The 21,417-nt window shown below is 38.7% G+C and overlaps 1 protein-coding gene across 1 annotated transcript in view; it reads left to right on the plus strand.

Moving 5' to 3' along the window:
* The window catches only part of STAG1 (STAG1 cohesin complex component), a 159,743-nt gene that overhangs the window by 44,444 nt on the left and 93,882 nt on the right, over positions 1 to 21,417 (plus strand). The window contains exons 3-5 of the mRNA XM_079314939.1: positions 712 to 814; positions 9,781 to 9,945; positions 21,298 to 21,394. Of these exons, the coding sequence (XP_079171065.1) occupies positions 712 to 814; positions 9,781 to 9,945; positions 21,298 to 21,394 (365 nt within the window). The remainder of the gene's footprint in view (positions 1 to 711; positions 815 to 9,780; positions 9,946 to 21,297; positions 21,395 to 21,417) is intronic.

The following is a 21,417-nucleotide window of genomic DNA, read 5'->3' on the forward strand; positions in this document are numbered from 1 at the left end:
ACCTCTGGCTGGGAGGGGTGGTGAAAATTGGGGGATTTATTTTTTTTCCCTTATCATGATTTAAATCTGAAATGGCAACAAATGAGAAATTATTGTTTGGGCTTCTCTGCTAACCGGAGTTGAGCACTGTCAAAGCTTTTCCTTTGTACAAGTGAAAATATTTTTCTAACTGCAAAAATTACAAATGTCTCTGGATCAAAGGTTTTGGGGCTCACAGTCAGCATGAATCCTCTTTATTAATAGCTGCCCAAGCCCCTTGTCTTGGGGTGTGACTGGGAGCGTGATGGAAGCTGTGTCAAACCTTGTGTAACTGTGCTAACAATGAGACAGCTGGATTGGGCTCCACATTGCTCTTGGGGCCTTGAAAGCAGCTACAAAGAGTAAAAGGAAGTTCTTGGTAGTGAATACATTGTGGGATTATGAACTGAGCATGTGCTGGTTAATATAGCCAGTTTTGAAGTGTAAGGTGTTTTCAAATGAAAATGAATTGAAAGAATTCCGGTCAATAAAATGACATTGCAGCCAATGAAAAGGGAAGGCTTTTGCCAGGGCTAACAGTGCCCAGTTCCTTGGTATGCAGAATAAATAAGGAAAACCTTTTAATGCTGACTTTTTTATTGTTTATTTGTTTTCTGGCTCAGGACTAAGTATGTAATTGGTCAGTTACTTGTTGATTTCAAATAATTTGAATTTAATGTTTTCCTCCCCTAGGGATTCTACAAATGAAACTACTGCACATTCAGATGCTGGCAGTGAGCTTGAAGAAGCAGAAGTCAAAGGAAAAAGGAAAAGGGGCCGTCCCGGCAGGCCTCCAGTATGTGTAATTTATTTTGGTTTTGTTATGCATCTATTTATAATTGATGTCAGTCTCTTTTTCATCTGATCGTCTTGCAGTCCCATAAATAGGCTTTTAATGAGTCCTATGTCAGACTTTATGAAGACTTCTAGTATGAAATATTTATCAAATTGATGTGCAAACAATGTTTGGAGTGTTTAAAAAAGGACATTAAAATGTTCTTATAATAGCTATTAATTTTTCTTTTATTAGCAGCTTTCTTGAACAATAGAGTTTTGTTATTATTGTCATTACAATGTTCTTCCAGATATGACAATAACCTCAGTAAGTACAACCACTTTCTTCTTGGAAGTTGAAATGGACTTTAAGTGGCAAATTACATTTGAGCCATCCTTTTGTTACTGATGATCTTTTAATGTGAGTGGAAGAATTGCAGCATGGTAATTACTAGTTTCCTAAGAACATCTATTAAACACACATTTAAAAGTTATGTGATTGACATACACTGCATTTTACTTATAGTCTGGGAGTTTCAACATATTGTCTGGCAGAGTGCAGTAGGTGATACGGCTTTGTCTCTGCTGACCTATAAGCAGGAACATACAGAAACAGTTCTCTCTTACATGGGGTATTAGGGAGGCTTTTATTTTCATTTATTTTATAAAATAGCCAATTCAGTGAAAAATAAAGAGAAAGTTCTGTGTGTCATGTTGTGCTTCATCTTGGTTCTTGAAGATGATCAGTTTAGTTCCTTCCCATGGCTGTATCACTTGAAGTACACAATGTGGAATAAGACTTGGTGGGAACTTCTGTGTGTTTGTTATTGTATTTGGTTCACCCCTTAGTGTTGCTGTATGAATAAACTTGCAATATGAATGTGCTATGTATCTATGTAGCACTAGTAGATGGATATGTTTGTTTTTTTTAACCCTGAGGGCTTTGATCCTAAGGCTTATCTCCACCCACGGGCTTGATGAGGCTGTAAGAATGGACAGATCCATGTGTTGGTCTCAGGCATGCTGGCCAAGCTGGAGCAAATTCCTCTTTACTGTTGGTTTTCAATTTGCATCGCAGTCTCTGAATTTACTCAGGGTGCCAGCATTTTAAATCCTGATCTTTCCTGGGCATGTTGTCGTTGTTTTTGAAAGCTTTTGAACACTTTTCTATGATGCATATATTCTTCATCAGATAAATGGATTTGCTCATGAACATGAAGCCTCTTCAGAGCAAGCCTTAAGGAAGTGTTTAAAGAGAACAGCCTATCTGTTTACATAGCTTGTAAGCAAAGGAAAAAATGAAAAATTATCTTACGAGTATTTCATTAGCAAATCTGTGGGGTTTTGTAGCTCTAATAAAAAAAAAGCAGGCTGGTGCAACCTGATTGCTAACCCAGAATGTTGTCACTATATAGGAATTCAAATTACAGCAACAGTAGGGATATTTTGTACCCAGCACACGCTCACTGGAAGGGAAAGGTGAATGTTACAAAAAGCATTTCTCATTCCTCTGCTTCAGTTTATTAGTAGCTCCTATGGGAACATTTGCTGAAGCACTCTGCTGGTCCTGCTATCAGGTTTCTCAGGGAGGAATTGCTCATTTTGCTTAGAACAGCTCCAGGCTCATTAGGTGTCTGTGATTGTCAAGTGATGAACAAGCCAGAGGAGGCAACCATTGCTTCATTCACAAAGTGATGGCCTGTGAGCTGACTGCTGCTGCTAAGGAGCAAGACCTTGGAGTTATCAGGGTGAATTCTGTGGAAGCTCATTTTAATGCTTAAGAGGAGTCAAAAAACCCAAATCAAGTCTTAAAACTTAGAGGAAGAAAATAGAGAATGAAGCAAATACAGTGTCGTTTATAAAACTGTAGTTTGTCAAAATTTGGAAGAATTTCCTCAGTTCTACTTTGTCTTTCCCTTTATAGCTCCATCCCAAACTCTCAGGAAGGCATATATTAGGACTGGAAGAGTTTCAGAGAGGAAAAACAATATGGTCGTTTATGCAATGGGACTTAGCAGATCTCTTGCAACCTCCTAGCCAGAGTGGGTCAGCTTTGGGATCAGACCACATTGATCATAGCTTTTCCAGTTTGATTTTGAAAACTACCAAGGCTGGAGACTGCACAGCCCCTCTTAGGTGCCTGTCTATTCCATTTTACTTCATGATAAATTTCTCCCTTGGTTCTACTACCAGAAAAAAAAAACAAACCCAAAAGTAAAAAGCCACTCAGTGCCTAGTGTCTAGAGGAGAAATGCAAAAAGCTTGGAGAGGCTAATCTAGACAATTGAATTTACAGCATTATTTGATGTTAAAAGCCAGGGACTTGGTAATTGTATTGCTTTAGTAAACCACGTTGCTAACCCAGCCACTTCCCTCAGGTGAATTACCTGGTTTGTACAGGAGGTGCAGCTCTGACATTTCCCCCCCAGCTCTTCACTACTGTGGGTTTTGTTTCCTTCACAGGTACCACCTACTTTTACTGTCAGATGTGAAACAGATTAAAAGTTTTAGTCAATTAAGAAATGTTATTCTGAGATAACTGAGATTTAGTTTAGATGATTTTCATCTCTGTTATAGACATGAAGAATGGTAGCCCAAAGGCTATTCTGATTTCTGTGGCTGAGATTTTTTTCTAACTAAAATATTATGGTCTAATAAGATTTCATCTCTTCCTGCAAATGCTGATTTTCTGATCTCCTCAGGCCATCACAGCTACCATGGCACATCTGCCATAAGCATACTGACCTCTTTTGGAAAGGGACTTTACTTTGTGCTGCGTGATCCTATTACAGAGCTGCGTAGAATTTATTCAATTAAATATATGTATGTATTTTAAACAATTTTCTGCTGAGTGTCACAGAATGGACTTGACCTTTTATCAGAAATATACACTACTACAAGAAGATTTTCCAGATTGTTTTCCAAAGAAATATATTCTTTGCAGATTTGAGATCTTTGTAAGCAGAAGGTGCCCATTTGGAAACCTTCATTTTCTAAAAAAACTTAGAACTAGTTGATCTTTAAGATTTCCTTTCAATCCAAGTCATTCCATTCTAAAACACAGCTTTTCAAGTAGCCCCTCACTTCCATACACTGTTCTAATGAGCACCTGACTGAGTAGGCGAGACAGTCAATTTGCAAATAGATGAAGTGCATTGTTCTTGCAGAACAGCTTTCAGAATCTAACCCGACTGTCCCAATTCCCCAGCCTTGCTGTGAGTTTTGCAGGGGCCGTGCCATGTCCTGCTCTAGTGGCTGGGGCTGCCTGTTGGCCATGTCCCCTTCCAAGACTGAATCTTGTAGAGCAGATGGGGGATTGGCCAAGAGCTGAGTCTGTCCAGCCAGCAGAGTATTGTGGTGCACATGGTTGTGATACTGTGTGTGAGGATACTGTCTGGGTGTATATTTAATCAGTTCTGGGCTCTATTTAATGAATGACTTCTAACAGTGTCTGAGTAATATTGGCTGAAATGCCCTCTCTGCTGCATTATTGAAATACATGGGTATGGACGTGCTCTCCTGTTCTGCACAGCGGATTTGAAAGCCCATGGGCTTATGATGCAGTGTAGTGTTCACATCAGTGAGCTCAGGCTCAGATCAGTTATTTACTCATCCTTTTCTGTCTCCTCTTCTGGATCAGCACTCTGTTCAGCATTGTTGGCATGCTTTATTTTAAAATACCTGGCCTTACCTTCCCAGGAGCTCAGAATAGCTTGGCTTAGACCTCAGCTGCTGGAGGTTGAGGCAGTGAGAGAGATCCCTGGCTGTATTTCAGATTTGAAGTAGTAGACAGATTTAATCTTTAATTCAAGGGACAGGGAGGAACATCAGTTTGTCTTTTCCAGAGGTGGCAATTTGGAGATCTCTGCTGGTTTCTCTCTCATCCCATACTCAGAGCCACAGCATATCTTTCTCCACTTAAAGCAAGAGGAAACAAGGCACTTCTATTACTTTTGTCCCCAGCAAAGTCTGTACAATTTAGCTTTCAGGCTCTTTTGTAGTTTTTGGTATGGAGCAGACAGACCACAATGCCTTATCTTTGCATTCATATGGGAAATTTTAACTTTGCAGCAGATTCCTGGCCTTATTTAATCTTGCAGTGTAGATACAGCAGGGGATTGAGTTTTGCTTCTAGTTCCAAGTCATACGTGTCCTGATTAATAACAGGGAGGAATCCTCTTAGAAGAATTTCTTTTCATGGCAGTGGAGGTTTGTGGTTGGTGTGATTTACATCAGTGTCCTGTTTCAGCTTGCCTGCCTGATGATTTAGGTCTGTCCCTTAGAACTGAAGGGAGTCTGTTGTTCAGTAGAAATGCAATGCATCTATAGCATCTTTGTGAAGACTTTTCTGTCCGATTACCTGTAGCATTAGAAGTTTTCCTTTTAAGCTTTTGATGGGATGGTTCTTGTATTTTGGCAATCTAATCTATTCTTCATTTTTCTGTGGAAATAGTATTTTTTGGTAATAAATGCCTCAACTACAAAAATTGAAATTATTCAAGCATTTATAACATACTCCCTTGATAGAGCTCTTGATAGATTTTTAAATAAGGGTGAAAAATAGCAGCACCATTCCCACCACTGCCTCTGCTATTTTTGTCCTAAACTGCAAGTGCTGCAGCTGAAGCAGCTCTGGATGCACTGGGTGTTAGGGGACCTGCACCTGTCTTTATTTGTAGGATGAGACTTTTCACAGGGAGCATCTTGTTTGTTTCTATGAGTAAAACAGTCCACAGGACTGTTGGAATCCAAGAACCTTCTGTCTAGATAACCACAATGATGGTATGAAATGTGTCATAGTCTTTTTGTAAGAGGATTAATTCACGAGGACCCCAAGCATTGCCATTCTTCTACTTAACACGAGCTTATAACACAGGGCCTCTTGAGGGGCTAGTGCCTTGGAGAGACAAGTCCTTCAGTCTTACTCAAGTGGAGGTTAAAAAGTTTCTTCCACTTTCCCTGGAAAATGGGCTATCTGTTCCTCTAAATGACTCATGGTGTGAATGCACATACAGGTCATTGTTTTCAGGTGGTGTGACTCTAGGATTTTTACTGCTTTTATTTTTTCATGAAATGCATCACATAAACTTGTGGAAAATTAATGGAAAATGTCAAGCCATTTTCACTTTTTTTTGGGGTAGTATGTGAATTAATTTTCATTGTAGTACTTGATTTTACAAATGTGGGTCACTTTGTTTTCCTCACCTTAATTTTAAAGACATGAAAGGAAAAGTATTGTGTAGCTAATTCGTTAGAAAATCCTGAACTGTCAACATTTTAGCTTAATTGCAGCCGAGGTGAGTATTTTGTTACTTGCTTGCTTTCCTTTAAGCCTTAAAGCAACAGGTAAGATATGTGGCAATCAGTATGCCCATTTTTGCTTGTTGCTTCTGTGGCATATTCTGGAACTTCTGAATTTCCTAATGCTGGTATATATAAACCCTCAGTTTCGTTGTCACAAATTTGAAAAATCTTCAGTAATTTCTATTTTCATTTGGCACCTCAGTCCATTTTGATACCACACCAGCCCAGCTGTCCTGGATTTTGGAGTGAAATCACAGATGCAACTGCTGTAGCCACCCAGCTCCATGAAGCACCTTTCTAGGTGTGTGATTAAAAGCCTCAAGCATTCTTACCTTGTCATGCTGCTTTATCCCTCCCTTTGGCAGTCCTAATTCCCCCACTTCAGGGCCGAAAGCTGTAAAATTATGTGTAATAATCACAATTTTTGCTCCTGTTAGGACCCAGAGGTTCTGTTTTTCCTTGTGTCTTGATGAGCATTTGTTGGATCCATGGGAGCACACCTGCTACAAATTTACCTGATCTTCTGAAACATCTCATTTTGCATCTGTCAGTGATAGTCTGACAGGGTTACTGGAGCCACACTCATCCTTGAGCAGGGCTGTTAGAGTACCTTTTTGGTTTTTTGGAGGGTTTTTTGGTTTTTTTTTTGGGGGGGGGGTTTGGGGGGGGGTAGGGGTTTGTTGTTCTTGTTTTTAAGAAGGATTACCCTTTCCTGCAAGTGCATGTGTCTCTTTTCTGGGATGCACGGTTACCTATGCCTGGCATCCTTGAAGCCAAACATAATTTTTAGATTTGTAGCTTTTGGACCTCCACTTGCAAGAGCACCCTGCCTGTGGAGATATGCCACAGATGCTCTGTGTCATAAGTGAGTCTTCTTTGAGTCTACAGATGTATCAGTCCTGCCTTTCCTTTAACTTGCTCCAGTGGTGGTGGAGGATGCCTCCATCCTAGGATAGAATCATAGAATACCCGGTTGAATGGAACCTCATGGGTCATTTGGTTCAACCTTGTCTGACAAAGGCACAGTCTAGAAAAGATGCCCTAGCAACCTGTCCAGCTGAATCTGAAATGTCCAATGTTGAGGAACCACCAAATTCCCTGAGGAGATTATCTCAGGGGCTGTTTGGTCTCTTTGAAGTAGGATCTCCTACTGAACTTTGTGCTCAGAGGCAGGAGCCTGTATGAAGCTCAAATCTGTCAACATGGTCTGCAAAGTTTCTTGCTGTAAATTCAGAAACATTATGTGCAAATAATGTTTGACAACTGCATTGTAATATTCTGTGTTAATGACTAAGAGAGTGCCATATGCTTTGTGCTTGCAAAACTTTGGAGCAACAGACAGTTGCTGGTGGACCTATATATGACTTTATTTCATATTCACACTCAGGAGTGAGATTGAGCTTGGGCTTCCTGCCAGATGCCTGCTGGGTGGAAGTGCTGAGGGGTGGATGCCCTTTGGCATAGTGCCTTTCCACCTGAAGACTATGTTAATCCTTGCCTAGCTCAGATAGTTCACATTTTGGATTTTCTTCAGTCTCAAGTGGAGCATCTTGTCTACTTGAGGCAGGATTCAATACAGATCCTGCATCTGGATTTTGCTACCCCAGCTTGGATACACAATGGCTTTTGTTAGATGAAAGATTTTTCTCCACTCTGAGAGCTGTTCTCATTTTCAAAAGAAAAGCTACAGAGAGAAATTTTATTCAAGTAGTCTCAGAAGTATATCTGGTGTTAATTCAGGGCCAGGATATTGAGATATTTACTTGGACTTGAAGAATCGGGCTTTCCCCAGTAATTTGTCAGAAGTACATCTGTCAGTTATTTCTGTACCTCTCTGAGGCTCAGAGGTGATCTCACCCTTCCAATTCAGATTAGCAGCCTTGGTTAAAGCACCTCGCTTTTCCCAGGATACCTGACAAAGGGAATTTATATGCCTGCTTTTGAGCCTGTGTCTGTCTCATGCTCAAGTACTCAAACAGGTGGCTTTTCTCACTGCTTTCATTAACAAGGAGGCTTTGGATATGTGCATTGCACATGCATCTCTTATTTCCTTTCCCCTCATCCTTGAAGTGTTTAATGCCTCTCTTTCAGTTACACATTGAGAAAAACTGAGTGTGGAGGGGGCTTGCATTAGTTTCTGTGGAGGGCATCAGTTTGCATTCAAGCTTTCATTTAGGAGTCCTTGTAGCTAGGTGAAGTGCTTACTATCTTCCAGATGGAATAAGTGCATGGATTATATCTCTCAAAAGAGTCAATTTACTCTAATTCTTTCCCATTTTAATCAATAGTGATCACATGTCTATTTTGAGCTCAGTAGAACTTGAACATTTCATATGTTGATAATATTCTTGCTGCTACAGGCAGCTTTGCACAGACTTAAAAATTCATTGAGGGAGATACTCTTTTTATCCTAAGTGCAAATGTTAGCCAAAAAAACTTCACAGAGATTGTACCATTATTTTAAGCTTTCCAGCTTGCATTTCTGTGCAAATACTTAATTGAATATTTGCAAGAGCTTGTTGCTGTCTGCCTTGCCCTTTGCTTCAGCCCTCTGGCCCCACCCTTTTAAGGCAGTGATCCCTTTTAAAGCAATGGGCAAGCTGGGCTTGCAGGGCTGTCTTCTACCAGCTTTATGCTAGAAATGAGATCCCTTTCGTCTGCAGTAAAATTCTCTATGTGTGTGCACTAATATGCAACTGAAAATGTATACTTTGTGTTCTTTACTAAAAGCAGTAATAGAAACTCACCTGACAATATACTTGAGTAAATGGTGCCGTGAGGATATTGCCCAAAATTTAATCTTTCTGTTGCTTATGTATTGTTTTCTTTAACATAATTCCTCACAATAGCTTCATTGTTCTGTGGAAAACAGCAGATTTTGCTTTTGCCTCACAGTAGGGAGAAAGAGCAGAATACAGAAGTAAGAAATCTGATGTTATTTTCCCCAGAATTTTTTTTGTTTCTGTTTCACAAGTGACTTAAATTCAGAGCAAATGTTCAGTAGGTGAGTCTTGACAAGCAGTGTCTATACCACCTGATTAAAACCTTGAAGGACATAGAGAAAATTTGTGTTAAATGATTTAGACTAGAAGGTAAAATATTTTAACTTATAAAATTTTGAAGCAAGAGTCTGTTATAGTGATCTACTAAATCTGTACACATTTGGTGATTTGAGTTGAAGAGCTGACTATGTAGACAGTTTCTTATAAAAGTTGTATGAAAATGAAAATACAAAAAATGAATGTTAATGTGGCAAATGTATTTTTAATAACTTACTGTCTTAGGAAGATCATTAGTTAAAATCACCAGTTATTCTCAATGCCTGTGTTATGTAAGACTCATGGGGATCAACATGAACTATTACTCCAGCACTGAGGGTTCACCACTGTCTTGGGGTGGCCTACTTACCTTGGCATGGCAGTGGCTTTTAAATAGTCTCTCAACAACTACTGATAAATAAAATCATATGTACCTGACTGGATAATGTCCTGAGCGATCTGGTTGATTTTTCCTAGCTGACCCTGCTTTAACCTCTGGAGACGCCTTCCAGCCTGGCTCCTCCCGTGATCTTTCTGTGTATAAATGTGTAACCAAGTAATGTTTGTGGATTGTTTATAAAGAAACACTGGGTAATTTCAGATGTAGCTATAATAAACTTTCCCTCTGCTGGTTTTCTTTGCCCAGTCTGCCACTAAGAAACCCAGGAAGTCTCCAGCGGACAAGGGACGTTCCGACCCTGGAGCTCGAGGAGCGAGTCGTGGGAGAGCCAATGGCCACCCCCAGCAGAATGGAGAAGGGGACCCTGTCACTTTGTTTGAGGTGGTTAAGCTGGGAAAGAGTGCTATGCAGGTAAAATGTCTACTTGTGTTCCTCCTCACAATTCAGTGTATCCTGACTGGAGTCCAGTCTAAGCTGTGCTTTTGTAATCAATAGTATTTTCTCATGACTGCTTTGGTCCAGCAGACTGTGTATGATAAAGTACAGGAGGGTTCTGATTGAGGGCTGTCATGTATCCTGCTGAAGAACAAGAGACCTGGCAGAAAGTCACGTGTTTCAAATTCCATTATTTTGTTCATTACTTCTAAGTTAAAAATAAATGTTGATATTAAGCAGTTCATTAAAGTTTATCCTGTAGCAAGCTTTATATGAGCAAAAGTATATGAAAATAATAATGAATCCAAGCCCTTTTTGTTCACTTGTTTTTTCAAGAATACTTGCTCACATGAGCAGTTTGGAGCCCTTTGCACTGGAACTTGCATTCCCCATCAGGACATCAGGTGAAGGCTAAACTATTTGCCTAGACTTCCAGTAAGTCTTGAGGGAAAATACTGACACGTCCTGAAGGCAAATTTTTGATTGTAAAATAAATAATCTCATCCTAGTTGCCTCTAGAAATGTTTCTTACCCTCTTACATTTGGTATCAGATCAGAGGTCTTTACAGGATGTGTGGGGCCAGGTGAGTTGCACCTGAAGTCCCTGCACAGAGGATCGGTTTTCACAGTGTTGTATTGTTTTAGTAAGCTGCTGCGCTGCGGCTCTTGGCTTTGATACTTAAAGGAGTAACAATGGACTCAAAACTCTCTCAGCCCATGCAGTCCAAAGCCAACAGTCATTCCTGCTCTGAAGGATTGTTTAAGCATTTACTTTGCATTTCAACAACACAGGACTTAGGCAATATCAGTTAGTTTTGATGCTGACTAACATGAGAAAAGTACAAATCAGAAAAATTAGGTCTTAAGTCCCATTCTCACTATTACTTTTAGTGTAGCTAAAAGCTAAGCCTCTTTTAAGTCCCAGAGGAATCAAAACTTGCAAATGAGTGGAAGTTGTTGAAAATTTTTTGTCTCAAATCTGTTGAAAGTCTGAGATGTAGTTTTAAAAAAGTAATACACAGGAAGGAGATGAGAATTTTTGTTCTTCATAGTTTCTGTGCTTGTACTTATTTAGGATTGACCCTTCTTATCTAGTAGGTGAAGACAGAACAAATTTACTCCTTATAAAGCTACAGACTCCTTATGCTTTTTTTTTTTCCTGCTGCAGAGCTTCCAACTTTGTTTGGTTTTCAGCACTTTTTCAAATTTTGTTTTTGGCAGGAATTGAGGAAACATCTGGAGTCTATTTTCTGGTTTTACTGTGGTACAGAACATACAATATACTTGATGTAGTATAGTTGACTTAGAGTTACTGATATTTGCAGAAGCCAAATGGAAAGGAATGGACGACTGCTTTGATGTTTGATGACTGTATTTGTATGTGGAATTCACTTTGATACATTTTATCTATTTCAAAACAGCTGCTGACACAAGTCTGCTGCAGATTAAATTTAAAAAAAACTGTCTGCATGTTTGTATTAAGAAACCTTCAGAATTCAGATACAAAGAAATTGTTTTGAGAAGTGGAGAATTTGTGTATGCATGTGTAGAGGATGTGTGTCTGTATATTCACATATACATACCTGTATCCACAAATCACATGTGCATAGACTCACACATGCTTAACACCTGCCCAGCCTGCAGGTAGGAAAAAAGTACTCAGCACCACCTAAGCAGGGGAGAGATTATACACAAATACTAAAGGAGTAAGCAAGAGTGTTTGAAGGCCTGGGGTGCAAACAGGCATAAACGACTTGAGGCCTAATTTCAGGAGTCTGCATCACTTGGGCACCTTTGAAAAATTTACTGTTGGTAAAAATATTCTAAGGAATTAAAGAAACCCTATAGTAGGAAAGACAATGCACTTAAAATGTGTTTTAATATTTTTTAACTTGCACTTTTGGACAGTCATCTCAGGTGAAACCAAGGTTCTGTCTACCAAATCTATTAGTACCTTTATCCTTGTATTTTTCCATAATAGCTTAGGGATTTTGATGTAACAATTAGGAATACTTGGCATTTTTGTTTTTCATAGTTTTAATGCAGGTTTTTTTGTTCAATTTTAGCAATATTGTCAATATTAAAGTTTCCAAGCAAGTGCCATATATTTGTACTTCGCCAAACATATTATTTCTCAATATTTAATTCTTTCCCTGTAATATGAACATACCTTTTTTTTTCTAGTGCTCCTAAATATTCTTCTTTCAATGAAAAGCCAGGAAAATTCAATTAATATATTCAGAGATTGCATGGAAATTATGTGCTTTCATTTCTGATCTGTCTGCCCCTGCTGTTTGCTCTAAGAATTTTTTTTAATCGTTAGATTTTTCCGGCTTTGTGATGCCAATTCATAAAAGTCTGTTGCTGAATTCAATTTTCACTTCTTCTAAGCTTCTCTATTTTGGTTCTCACAGCAGGATTCTTTTATTACTTCTCTTCAGGCTTGCTGCTGGTTGTTTCTTCCAGGGAAATAAAATCAGTTTAAGTTTCTGTATTTCAAGTATACATAACTCTAGGAGTGTTCTTTGCATAAAATCTTTGTGTAAGACACAGGGTGCTGCTAGTGTCTTGGTTGAGCTCTGTAAATCTATTTGATGCCCATATTAAGTTGGTATCAGATGGTTGTCAGTATTTTTCATTTGCTCTGTATCCTTTTGTACAGTTAGTGCTTCAAAAGTTGTTCTGTCAGCAGCTCGCTTTGTATGAAGTGTGATGTGACCTTCTGCTCATGCTTTCTGCAGGTACATTTTCAAGTGTTACTCCATTAAAACTATTCATAGAACTTCTGTAGTGGTTTTTGTTTTCTTAGTCAAACATGATACTCTTCTGCTTTTTGTAATTTATCTCTTCCATATATTTAGTTTTTATTTATATCATTTTATAATGACAACTATATCCTGTGTATTTCCCTACTTGGAACTGCCATAGGCAGAACGGTCTCTATCAGCATTTCTCATGTGCTCAGCTGCCCACTGGTGGGAATGAAGGCTTGGATGAGCCTCTGCTCTTCCAGCTAAGCCACCCAGGCAGAGACTGACTGGTAGCTAAAATCTACTGTATTGGTCTCTGACCCTGCTGTAAAGATGACAAGAAACTAAAGAACTTTAGTTCTGAGATGAGATCAGATTTTGTTTAGGACTCAGACTGCAAATTTCTCATGAGTTAGTTATGACCAGTTATCTGTAATGAAGTTTGTACTACTGGTGATCAAACCAAGCATAGAAGTGTTCTGCTTTCTTGTCTGCAAAGGGGTTTTGTTTCCCCAGAACATCAGAGAGAATGGATCATCAGTAATTCTAGGAGGTGTTCAGTACCAAAACATTAACTGATCTGTGCCTTGATGACTGTAATATTCTGTGCATCACCAGTCACCTCTAATTGGTGTTAGCAGTTCATTACAGAGTAGAGGCTGACTTTGAGGGTAAAAAAAACTTTTAGAAGTTGCTGCCTCTGCTTATGCTCAGCCAATAAAAGGTGATCTTGGTGTTGATTAGACATTGTTCAGAATAAATATGGCTCCAGTATGTGCCAACAATGATTTTAAGATAAGTATCCAAGTTAGTGTGTTGTAATGGAATTTTTTGTTGTGCCACCAGTTCTTCCTTGTCTTTCCAGAAATCAAGGATGCACAGGGTTCCTCACTGTTCTTACCTGCACATCTTGGCACGTGGAGATTTGTGTCCTTTGAGGTTTTCTCCGTGTCCAAGTAAGGCTGCATTTGTAGCACTGCTTACCCTGCCTTGAGAAGGCCATCTCTGGCAGTAGATCACACTTACTCCTAGTTACAGTGACTGTGTGACCATATCTACCTTATACAGGAGGAATTGCATGTTTTTACATAGATCCTTGAGATTAAGAATATCAGGGTAGCTGTAACTGGATTGCACCAATAATCCAAGAGCCTGTCTCTGACAGTAGCAGCTAAGAAAGGCAATAAGGTGGCAAAACCAAATTTTAGGTATTCTCCCTACCTCTGTGTATTTGCAGCTCAGAGCCACTGTGTTGTCTGTTCTCAGTGGCCTTAATGGCTCTCTCTTCTCTGAATTTCTTTGCTCCCTCTAGAAGTATTTTTTTGCCAGGTCACATCTCTGTGATTCCTCAGCTATTTTTCAAAGCAAAGGTCTTTGAAGATTGAAAATATACAGACATAGTTTGAGTACTTCCTATGCTTTTTGTGTTAAAGACATGTTCTAGTTTAGTTGTCCTTTATTGTATTTTAACTGCTGTATCCTCCATCTTGAAGGATGGATAATAATTTAGGGTTTCCCCAGATTGTGTCAGAAACTCCTTAGAAGTTTCAGTATGCAGTCTCTAAAGTTTTCTGGGCAAAATGACTGCATCTATTATTAATATTTAAACTTGTATTTTCATTTTTATTAGGCAAATTTCTTATGTAGCCTAATCTTGCTTTGTTTTCAATTGTATGGTACTGAATTAAAAGAAAAAAATCAAAACTAGGTACACATTTTTATAGTTGTTACACTGGGAACAATTTAGCCACCAAATGAAGCATTAATTAATTAGAGGAGTATCCCTTAATACCAAATGAATTCTGCTGTTAATGTGAACAGAAGTGCAGTGTGTGAAGGCATTTGTACCTGAAAATACTCATTATACTTGAAGGCAGAGAAGTCTTCTGCATCTCTAGATTGTTAATGTTTTTTGAAGTGTCTGGGGTGATCTGTGAACCCTTTACAAACTGTGCTAGCAAGGGAATACAAATCACATGTTTTAATAAATTGGTGGGTCTCTTATTGGAATAACTCCATTTTGTTTCAGCACTGCACTAAGTATCTTTTCATTCTGGTATTCCATGTTTTATGACAGTTTTGATGCTTTGTAACATCATTGATGCTAGTAATTGGCTCAGTTTAAACAGACACAGCCCCTTGGAAATGGTGTGATGTCAGCTGTGAGAGACAAGCATCTGCAAAAGTTCTGTACTGCCTTGGAAAATCTTGGTGAGAGCTTTGTATGGTGCACCCACCTTTTTGAGCACTCAGGTGAGGAAGTGCTGCACTGAGTAGTGTGGATCTGCTGGGCAGGAGTTCCCAGCCTTGGGAGTTCTGTGATTTTAGTCTATCTGAAAGCAGAATTTTCCCAGTACTTTTTATGCACTTAGTGTAATGCCAGTTAAACTTTACCATTCTAAGATTTTCCTAAGAGAATTTTTTTTTTTTCTTTTGGGAGTGTTTTTTCTCCTAAATGATTCAGTGTGACATGTTGCATTGATTTCCCTGTATAATGATATTTAATACCCAGTTTACTGCATAGAAATATGTATTTACACAAAATGTCAAACAGATAATCCTGTATGGAGAATATAAATCCCTTAGTTTTATTGGGAAGAAATACTTCTAGGATTGTGTTCCTTTCCTCTCTATGCTTCAGAAAATAAAAAGTTGCATAGGTAGAACTGCAGAAAATGAATTTTCTCATCTTTGCTTACTGTTATCTAAAGTGAAAGTTTTTTTTTTTTTAAAGAAAATAATTTTGGCTTATCAGGAAGCACATGACAGGTGTTAGCAAAGTATGAACTCTTCCATAATTTAAAATTATGATCCTTAGAGAAAAAGAATAAAGTGCATGTCCTCAAGTTGCAGTTCATTTTTATTATCCTTGTTTAGGTTTTCACTGGGTATATATTAGACTTACTGCCTGCAATTTGAAATGTATTCCACTCATCCTGGAATGTACTGCCCAATCTAAATTGCATGTACTTTCACACATTAGGAACTACCTTCTCCCCAGTAGACATCTGTGTAATTTCTTCAGTTTTCACAAAATTTATCCTTAAAAGGCTTATATTATTTTTTAAAAAAAACCAGCCTGAACAGATTCACTTAAAATTTTTTATGCAGAGTGTTTTAAGTCTCTCACTACTTGCCTTTTTTTCCCTGGGTCCTTATTTTTAATGTACTAAGTTCTTCTCACTATCTGTTAAAGTAGATTGTTTGCTTTTCTATTTGAGTTGCTCTTTGTACAGGTTATTGAAACATTTAGTTTCACTGCGCATTCCTTTTTTAATCAGTTTTAAATTCATTTGCTTGACGTTGGTTTTTTGGCAGAAGTTAGTGTAAGCTTTGATTTTTTGGATTTTTTGCTACCTTGATGAAAACACATCATTGTAGAGTAATTTTTTTCTTTCGTATTCCCTGTAAATGAAGCATGTCCATAATCAGTTGTATGAAAAGGGATTATTTATTCTTTATACTTGATTCACCTTGGTTTACAGTTGACTCAGATCTTCCATTTTTACATGCACTTTGTATATGGTGTCATTTGTTTTCCCTTTTGTTTGTAGTATTGTTGCCAGATTGTTACTTAATTGAAATTGTGAAATAGCTCTTTTTTAAAAATCAACTTTCATTAATATTTAGTGGGACGGTGCTAATTTACACAAGCTGGCAAGGTGTCCTTTGCAGTCAGTCCCTCTGGATCCTCCAGCATTAATGCTCCTAAATTCTCTTGCACTGAAGAAATATGTAATTGATCAATAGCTGCAAAGCCTAGAGGAGGTAATAAGATCACTAGCATCATTATTTCATTCATTGCATCTGACTTGCTTTTACTGGCAACCCCAAGCTACTGTTCCTCTTCAGTACCATAAAGTGCTTTTGTATATCTTTTAGCAGACTTTGAGATGTGAAGGTCAGTATTTCTTCAAGTTGATCAATTTGTAGTTATTTATTTAGACTATGGGTCTATTCTGCTACTTGCTTGACTTAATTTAGGCTTCTTATTTCTGTAGGGTTGCTTACCTGGCATATTCTTCAAATTGTGCTCTGTGCTAGTTCTTAAAACAGACTCATCAGAATTCATTTCTGTGAGATTCTCTAGAAAACTCTTGCAGACTTTGGAATATCTTTGTTTGTACCATACCTCATCTGCCATTTGCAGGAAACCTTGATTTTTTTACTCCATTATCATAAGAATAGAAGCAATTTTATAATAAAAAAAAAGTTTGAGTCTTATTTTTGTAATGTACCTGTATGGATTTGTTGACTGGCCCAGAGATGTGGTGCATGTATGTGGCTGTATATACATATGTGTGTGTGCCTGTGTGTCTAGGTGTGTCCTGACAGAAAGGACTGGAAGAGGGCTGTTGGTGTTACTGGAGTAATATGGAGGTTTTATCTGTGTAACTGAGCTTGTTGCCAAGGAAGCCTTTTCCTTGTGTTTGTGCCTTGAAGTTGGTGAATCCCAAAAGCATGGATGTGCTGTCCCTGGGCAGGCTGCAGCATGTGTCCTGTAGGTCCTGTGCCTCCCCAGAATGCTGAATTTATCATGTGTTTCGTGCACGTCTAAGTGCATCTAAGTGCACTTTCCCATGTGGTAAATCCATGCTCCCCACTGCATCTGAAGGTAAAAACATCTGGAAGCAGATGGGTACCACTGGAGCAGCTCATGCAATCTATTGCTGCCTTCTTTTCTAATGTTTTGTGGAAGTAGGCAGGGAGACTTGTGGGAATGAATTCTGGGGGATGGATCATTCTTTTAGCTACCTCATTTTTGAAAGGGCCACCTGGTCCTTCCTTCCTGTCACCACATGTGCTTTCAGGGTGTTAATGATCTGTGCTTGGGACAGGTGACAGGGAGGGGCAAGAACAGGAGTCTCTGGGCAAGGTGATCAAATGTTGGTCATTTTCCCGAGTTTGCTCTTGGATTATGTATATAAATATAGTTTGCTGGAACTGGGGCTTGTTGGTTAGAAATCCTTGTTTTTAATAGGAGTCCTTCTCTCTTTGCATATTTATGCAAAATAATTCCATTTCTGGCAAGGTTTGCATGTTGCACCATTTGCTACACTGTTGCCTGTGGTTTGATTCCTTTTTTGCTTGTATTCAATATCTTTTCCTGGTATTTGGATTACTACTGTTTTTTCTCAGTTCAGTTGATACTTGTCTCTCTTTTTAGTCTGATGTGTGTAATTTTTTATTTATTTATCTAGTGTTTTCAGTTTTTATAGCTCTTTTCTGTTACATCAAAAGTCAACAGTTTGATTAAGTTCCAACTGTTGTAGCATATGTAGTCTGGCTTCATTATCTCCTGTTGCCTTAAACTGTAATCTCTAACTGAATTAGGCAGCCAGCATGCCAAGTGTGCATGAGGGGCTGAGTGTGTGGCTCTGTGGGTGTTATTTGGGACACTGATTTTAGGGCTTAGTGAATGCAGTTGGTGTGGCTCTGTGCTGATGCTGACAGGTCAGGTGCCTGTATATGACTTGTCAGTGGGGCTCTCTTGAGGTAAACACAAGCCTTGTGCAGCAGGAGCTCTCTCAGCTCTCCACAAGTACCTGTTCAGAGCAAGGAGTTGCACTGACAGCTCCCTGAACACTGTGTGTCTGTCACACACAGTGGTGAGTGCCAAGACACTGAGGAGCTTGTGCATGCCAGCTTAGATCAAATGAACCCTACCCACAAATTCAGATTTTACTTACAGCTTTGTCAGTTCTCTGGGAGGTCAAGACAGTCTGTGCCTGCTATTCCTCTGAGAACCTTTACTCTGATTTTTCTGGTTTTCTTATCTACTGCTGCCACTGAAGGCTGTGCATTGCCTCAAGTCTAGTCCCCAAGTCTGGACATGAGCCACTTACCTTTATTTTTCTGTAAATTGCAGGATGGTTCCAGGTTGAAAGTGCAAGTGCCACACTGGTAGGACAGAGTGGGCCCCCAGTGCTCAAGGACACAGCATGTCCCACACAATTCTTTTTGCATGAGAGACAAAAAAGAGAAGTGAGAGGAGCTGCACTGATGCTGCAGTTTGAAATAGTGCTACAAAAATCATTTAAATAATTGTATAACAGAAACAGAAGCAAAATGTAAAGGTACTCCTTCACATTTCTTCCCTTGGCTCCCCCTTTTTTTTAATTCCAGAAGGGTTCATTGGCAGTGTTTATAGCACAGTCCATGAGAAGCTGCAGTGGTATGGCTGCAGGGGCAGTGTGTTATAGCAACAAACAGGAGTAAGTGAATGTGGGAGGGAATTTCTTGGGCCAGCCTTACTTCCACGGGGAGTGTTTTCTGTGAAACTTGGCTGTGGATAATGAACAGATGCTGAGAAACTAGTTATTAACACTCAGGGAAAGCAGCTGAGATTTCCAAGGCTCAAAGAAGAATATAGTAGACTTCAGAAACTCTCAAGAGATGTGTGACAAGAGTGGGCAAGGATAAAGATACAGAATTGTTTCTGGGAAAGCCACATGATGCAGAGTAGGATTATTCTTCCTGGAAAGAGTTGACCAGATGGAAGCATGGAAAGTGCAAACAGAAGCTTGGGATTTGTTTTTTCTTGTTTCATAAGAGTTGGGTCACATCAAATGGATCTAACAATTGGCAGGTTTAAAACACAATTATTCTTTTATTTTGCAGTGAATAATTAACCCTTGCACATTGCTACAAGATGATGTAGATGTAAAGCTCATTTAGACAGACACATCCATGAGAGAAGAAATTTGCTGCAGTCCTAAGAGTCTGGGACAGTAACTCAGAAATATCAATGTATTCTTGCCCTTATGCTTTTCCCTACATGTATAAGCTCTGTTGGGCAGGTGAACCTGTCATCTGACCCAGCACAGCTGCTATTTTCTTTAGTGTAAAAAATAGCTCTGGCAATTGCATGTTGTTCTGATATCTACAGTAATAGAGCTGTTCAAACAAATCTTGTAAATTGGTAGTACACCAACAGCCTGGTCATTATGCTCTGTCAATATTTGGTGTAGTAAGTACTTTTTACATTTGGCTACATTTGGTTTATGTGCCCTGGAGAATTTTGCTGATTGATTGAAATGATTGATACTTCCAGGAACAGATCTGAATCCATGATGAAATAACAGTGACATAACATTCTAGATAACTGGTTTTGTGCTGCTGCTTCCTCAACTCGTGTGAAGCTTAATTAGAGGCCAACACTTGCTTTCTAATTTCTTCTAAGTAGCAGATGGATTCCTTTTTAAGATTGCTTCTCCTACTTGGTGGCAGGGTGTGTACATGTTTATGTGTGTGTGTTGGGAGGCAAACCTTTGAAAACTGAGTTTCCTGGCAAATTGGATGTTTAGATATTCATGCTGGTTGTTGGATAACATGATAGTACTGCTAGTCTGCTCGTGGCTCAAGGGTGAGTGTAGTGATGTGTGTTAAACGTGGAGTGCCTTGGCTCAGTTCAGAGTTCTGTATGTCTCTGGTACATACACAACTGGTTTGCTGCATCCTTTTCCTCACACACCTGCCATTGGCCCGCTGGTAATCTTGGGAGTTTGCACTTGGATAAACTGGAAACTGCAGAGGGGTTTTTTTCAAGATCCCTTCTTACAGCTATTAATTAGGAAAAAAGCAGATTTTTCTAAGAGAACAAATTGTTTGGATTTTTTTTTCTTTCCTATTGATTCCTTTTCAGCATGGTAGAAGCCAGTTGTGTGGGCATGGTGGTGTGTTTATATGTGTGTGAGATTTCTTTTATACTTAATTTTATAGAAATTCGTTGCAGACCTTAATTGTCCAGAATAAACTAATCTGTTTGTAAGGTGTGCTCTGATAACATAATCAAGCTTTTCCTGATGATTGCCGTTGCATGTGTGGAACAGAAATGCTTGTCTTTTCCCTTATAAAATAAGTAAAATATAATATCTGATTACATTAAATATACACAGTTCTTTACCTCCACTGTTTATGTAGCTGAGGAACTTGGAATGTCAAAGATTATAAAAATATCTCCTGGTTAACTGTAGTTCTGAGAGCAGTTAAAAACTGACAGAGTTTCCTACCCTGTGATCCAGGTAGCTTACAAACACCCAAAGTCCAAATTCTGTATATTGTTTTATTTACTATGTATTCCTCATTATATTTTATTTTCCTGAACTATTTACAGTGTTCCTGAGTGACTGATGTACTGCTTTGGCCTTTATAAATACTGAGATATTCACTATGCAACATAAAATCGGTATTTATCCCAAAGTATTTCTACTCATCGGTTTTCTGGGATTATATGTTGGTCATTCTGAATGGAGCAACAGTGTGGGGGCTTTTTCAACACAATTTTAAAACTGGAAAAATATTCCAAGTAGTTTTGAGGAAATAAAGTAATTTCAATTTGAAGTTGTGCTTATACAATATAATACCAGAAAATGGTACATACAGTTCTATTCTCTAACAATATTTGTTCTGTCTCCACCTTGAGAGAAGGTGCATAGGTTTCTAAATTTGTACATATGTATAATTATGCAAAATAAATGCTCAATTATAAAATTATATTCTGAAAAGAATAAGTAATTTGCCTTTAATAAAACACTTTTTAAGAGTCTCTGATAAGTTATTCTTTTTTTCTTGACAGTCTGTGGTGGACGACTGGATTGAATCATATAAACAAGACAGGGACATAGCACTTCTGGATTTAATCAACTTCTTTATCCAGTGTTCAGGATGTCGAGGTACAGAACATGGGAAACAAGTT

The sequence above is a fragment of the Erithacus rubecula genome (genome assembly GCF_903797595.1).
Source record: "Erithacus rubecula genome assembly, chromosome: 11".
NCBI lineage: Eukaryota > Metazoa > Chordata > Aves > Passeriformes > Muscicapidae > Erithacus > Erithacus rubecula.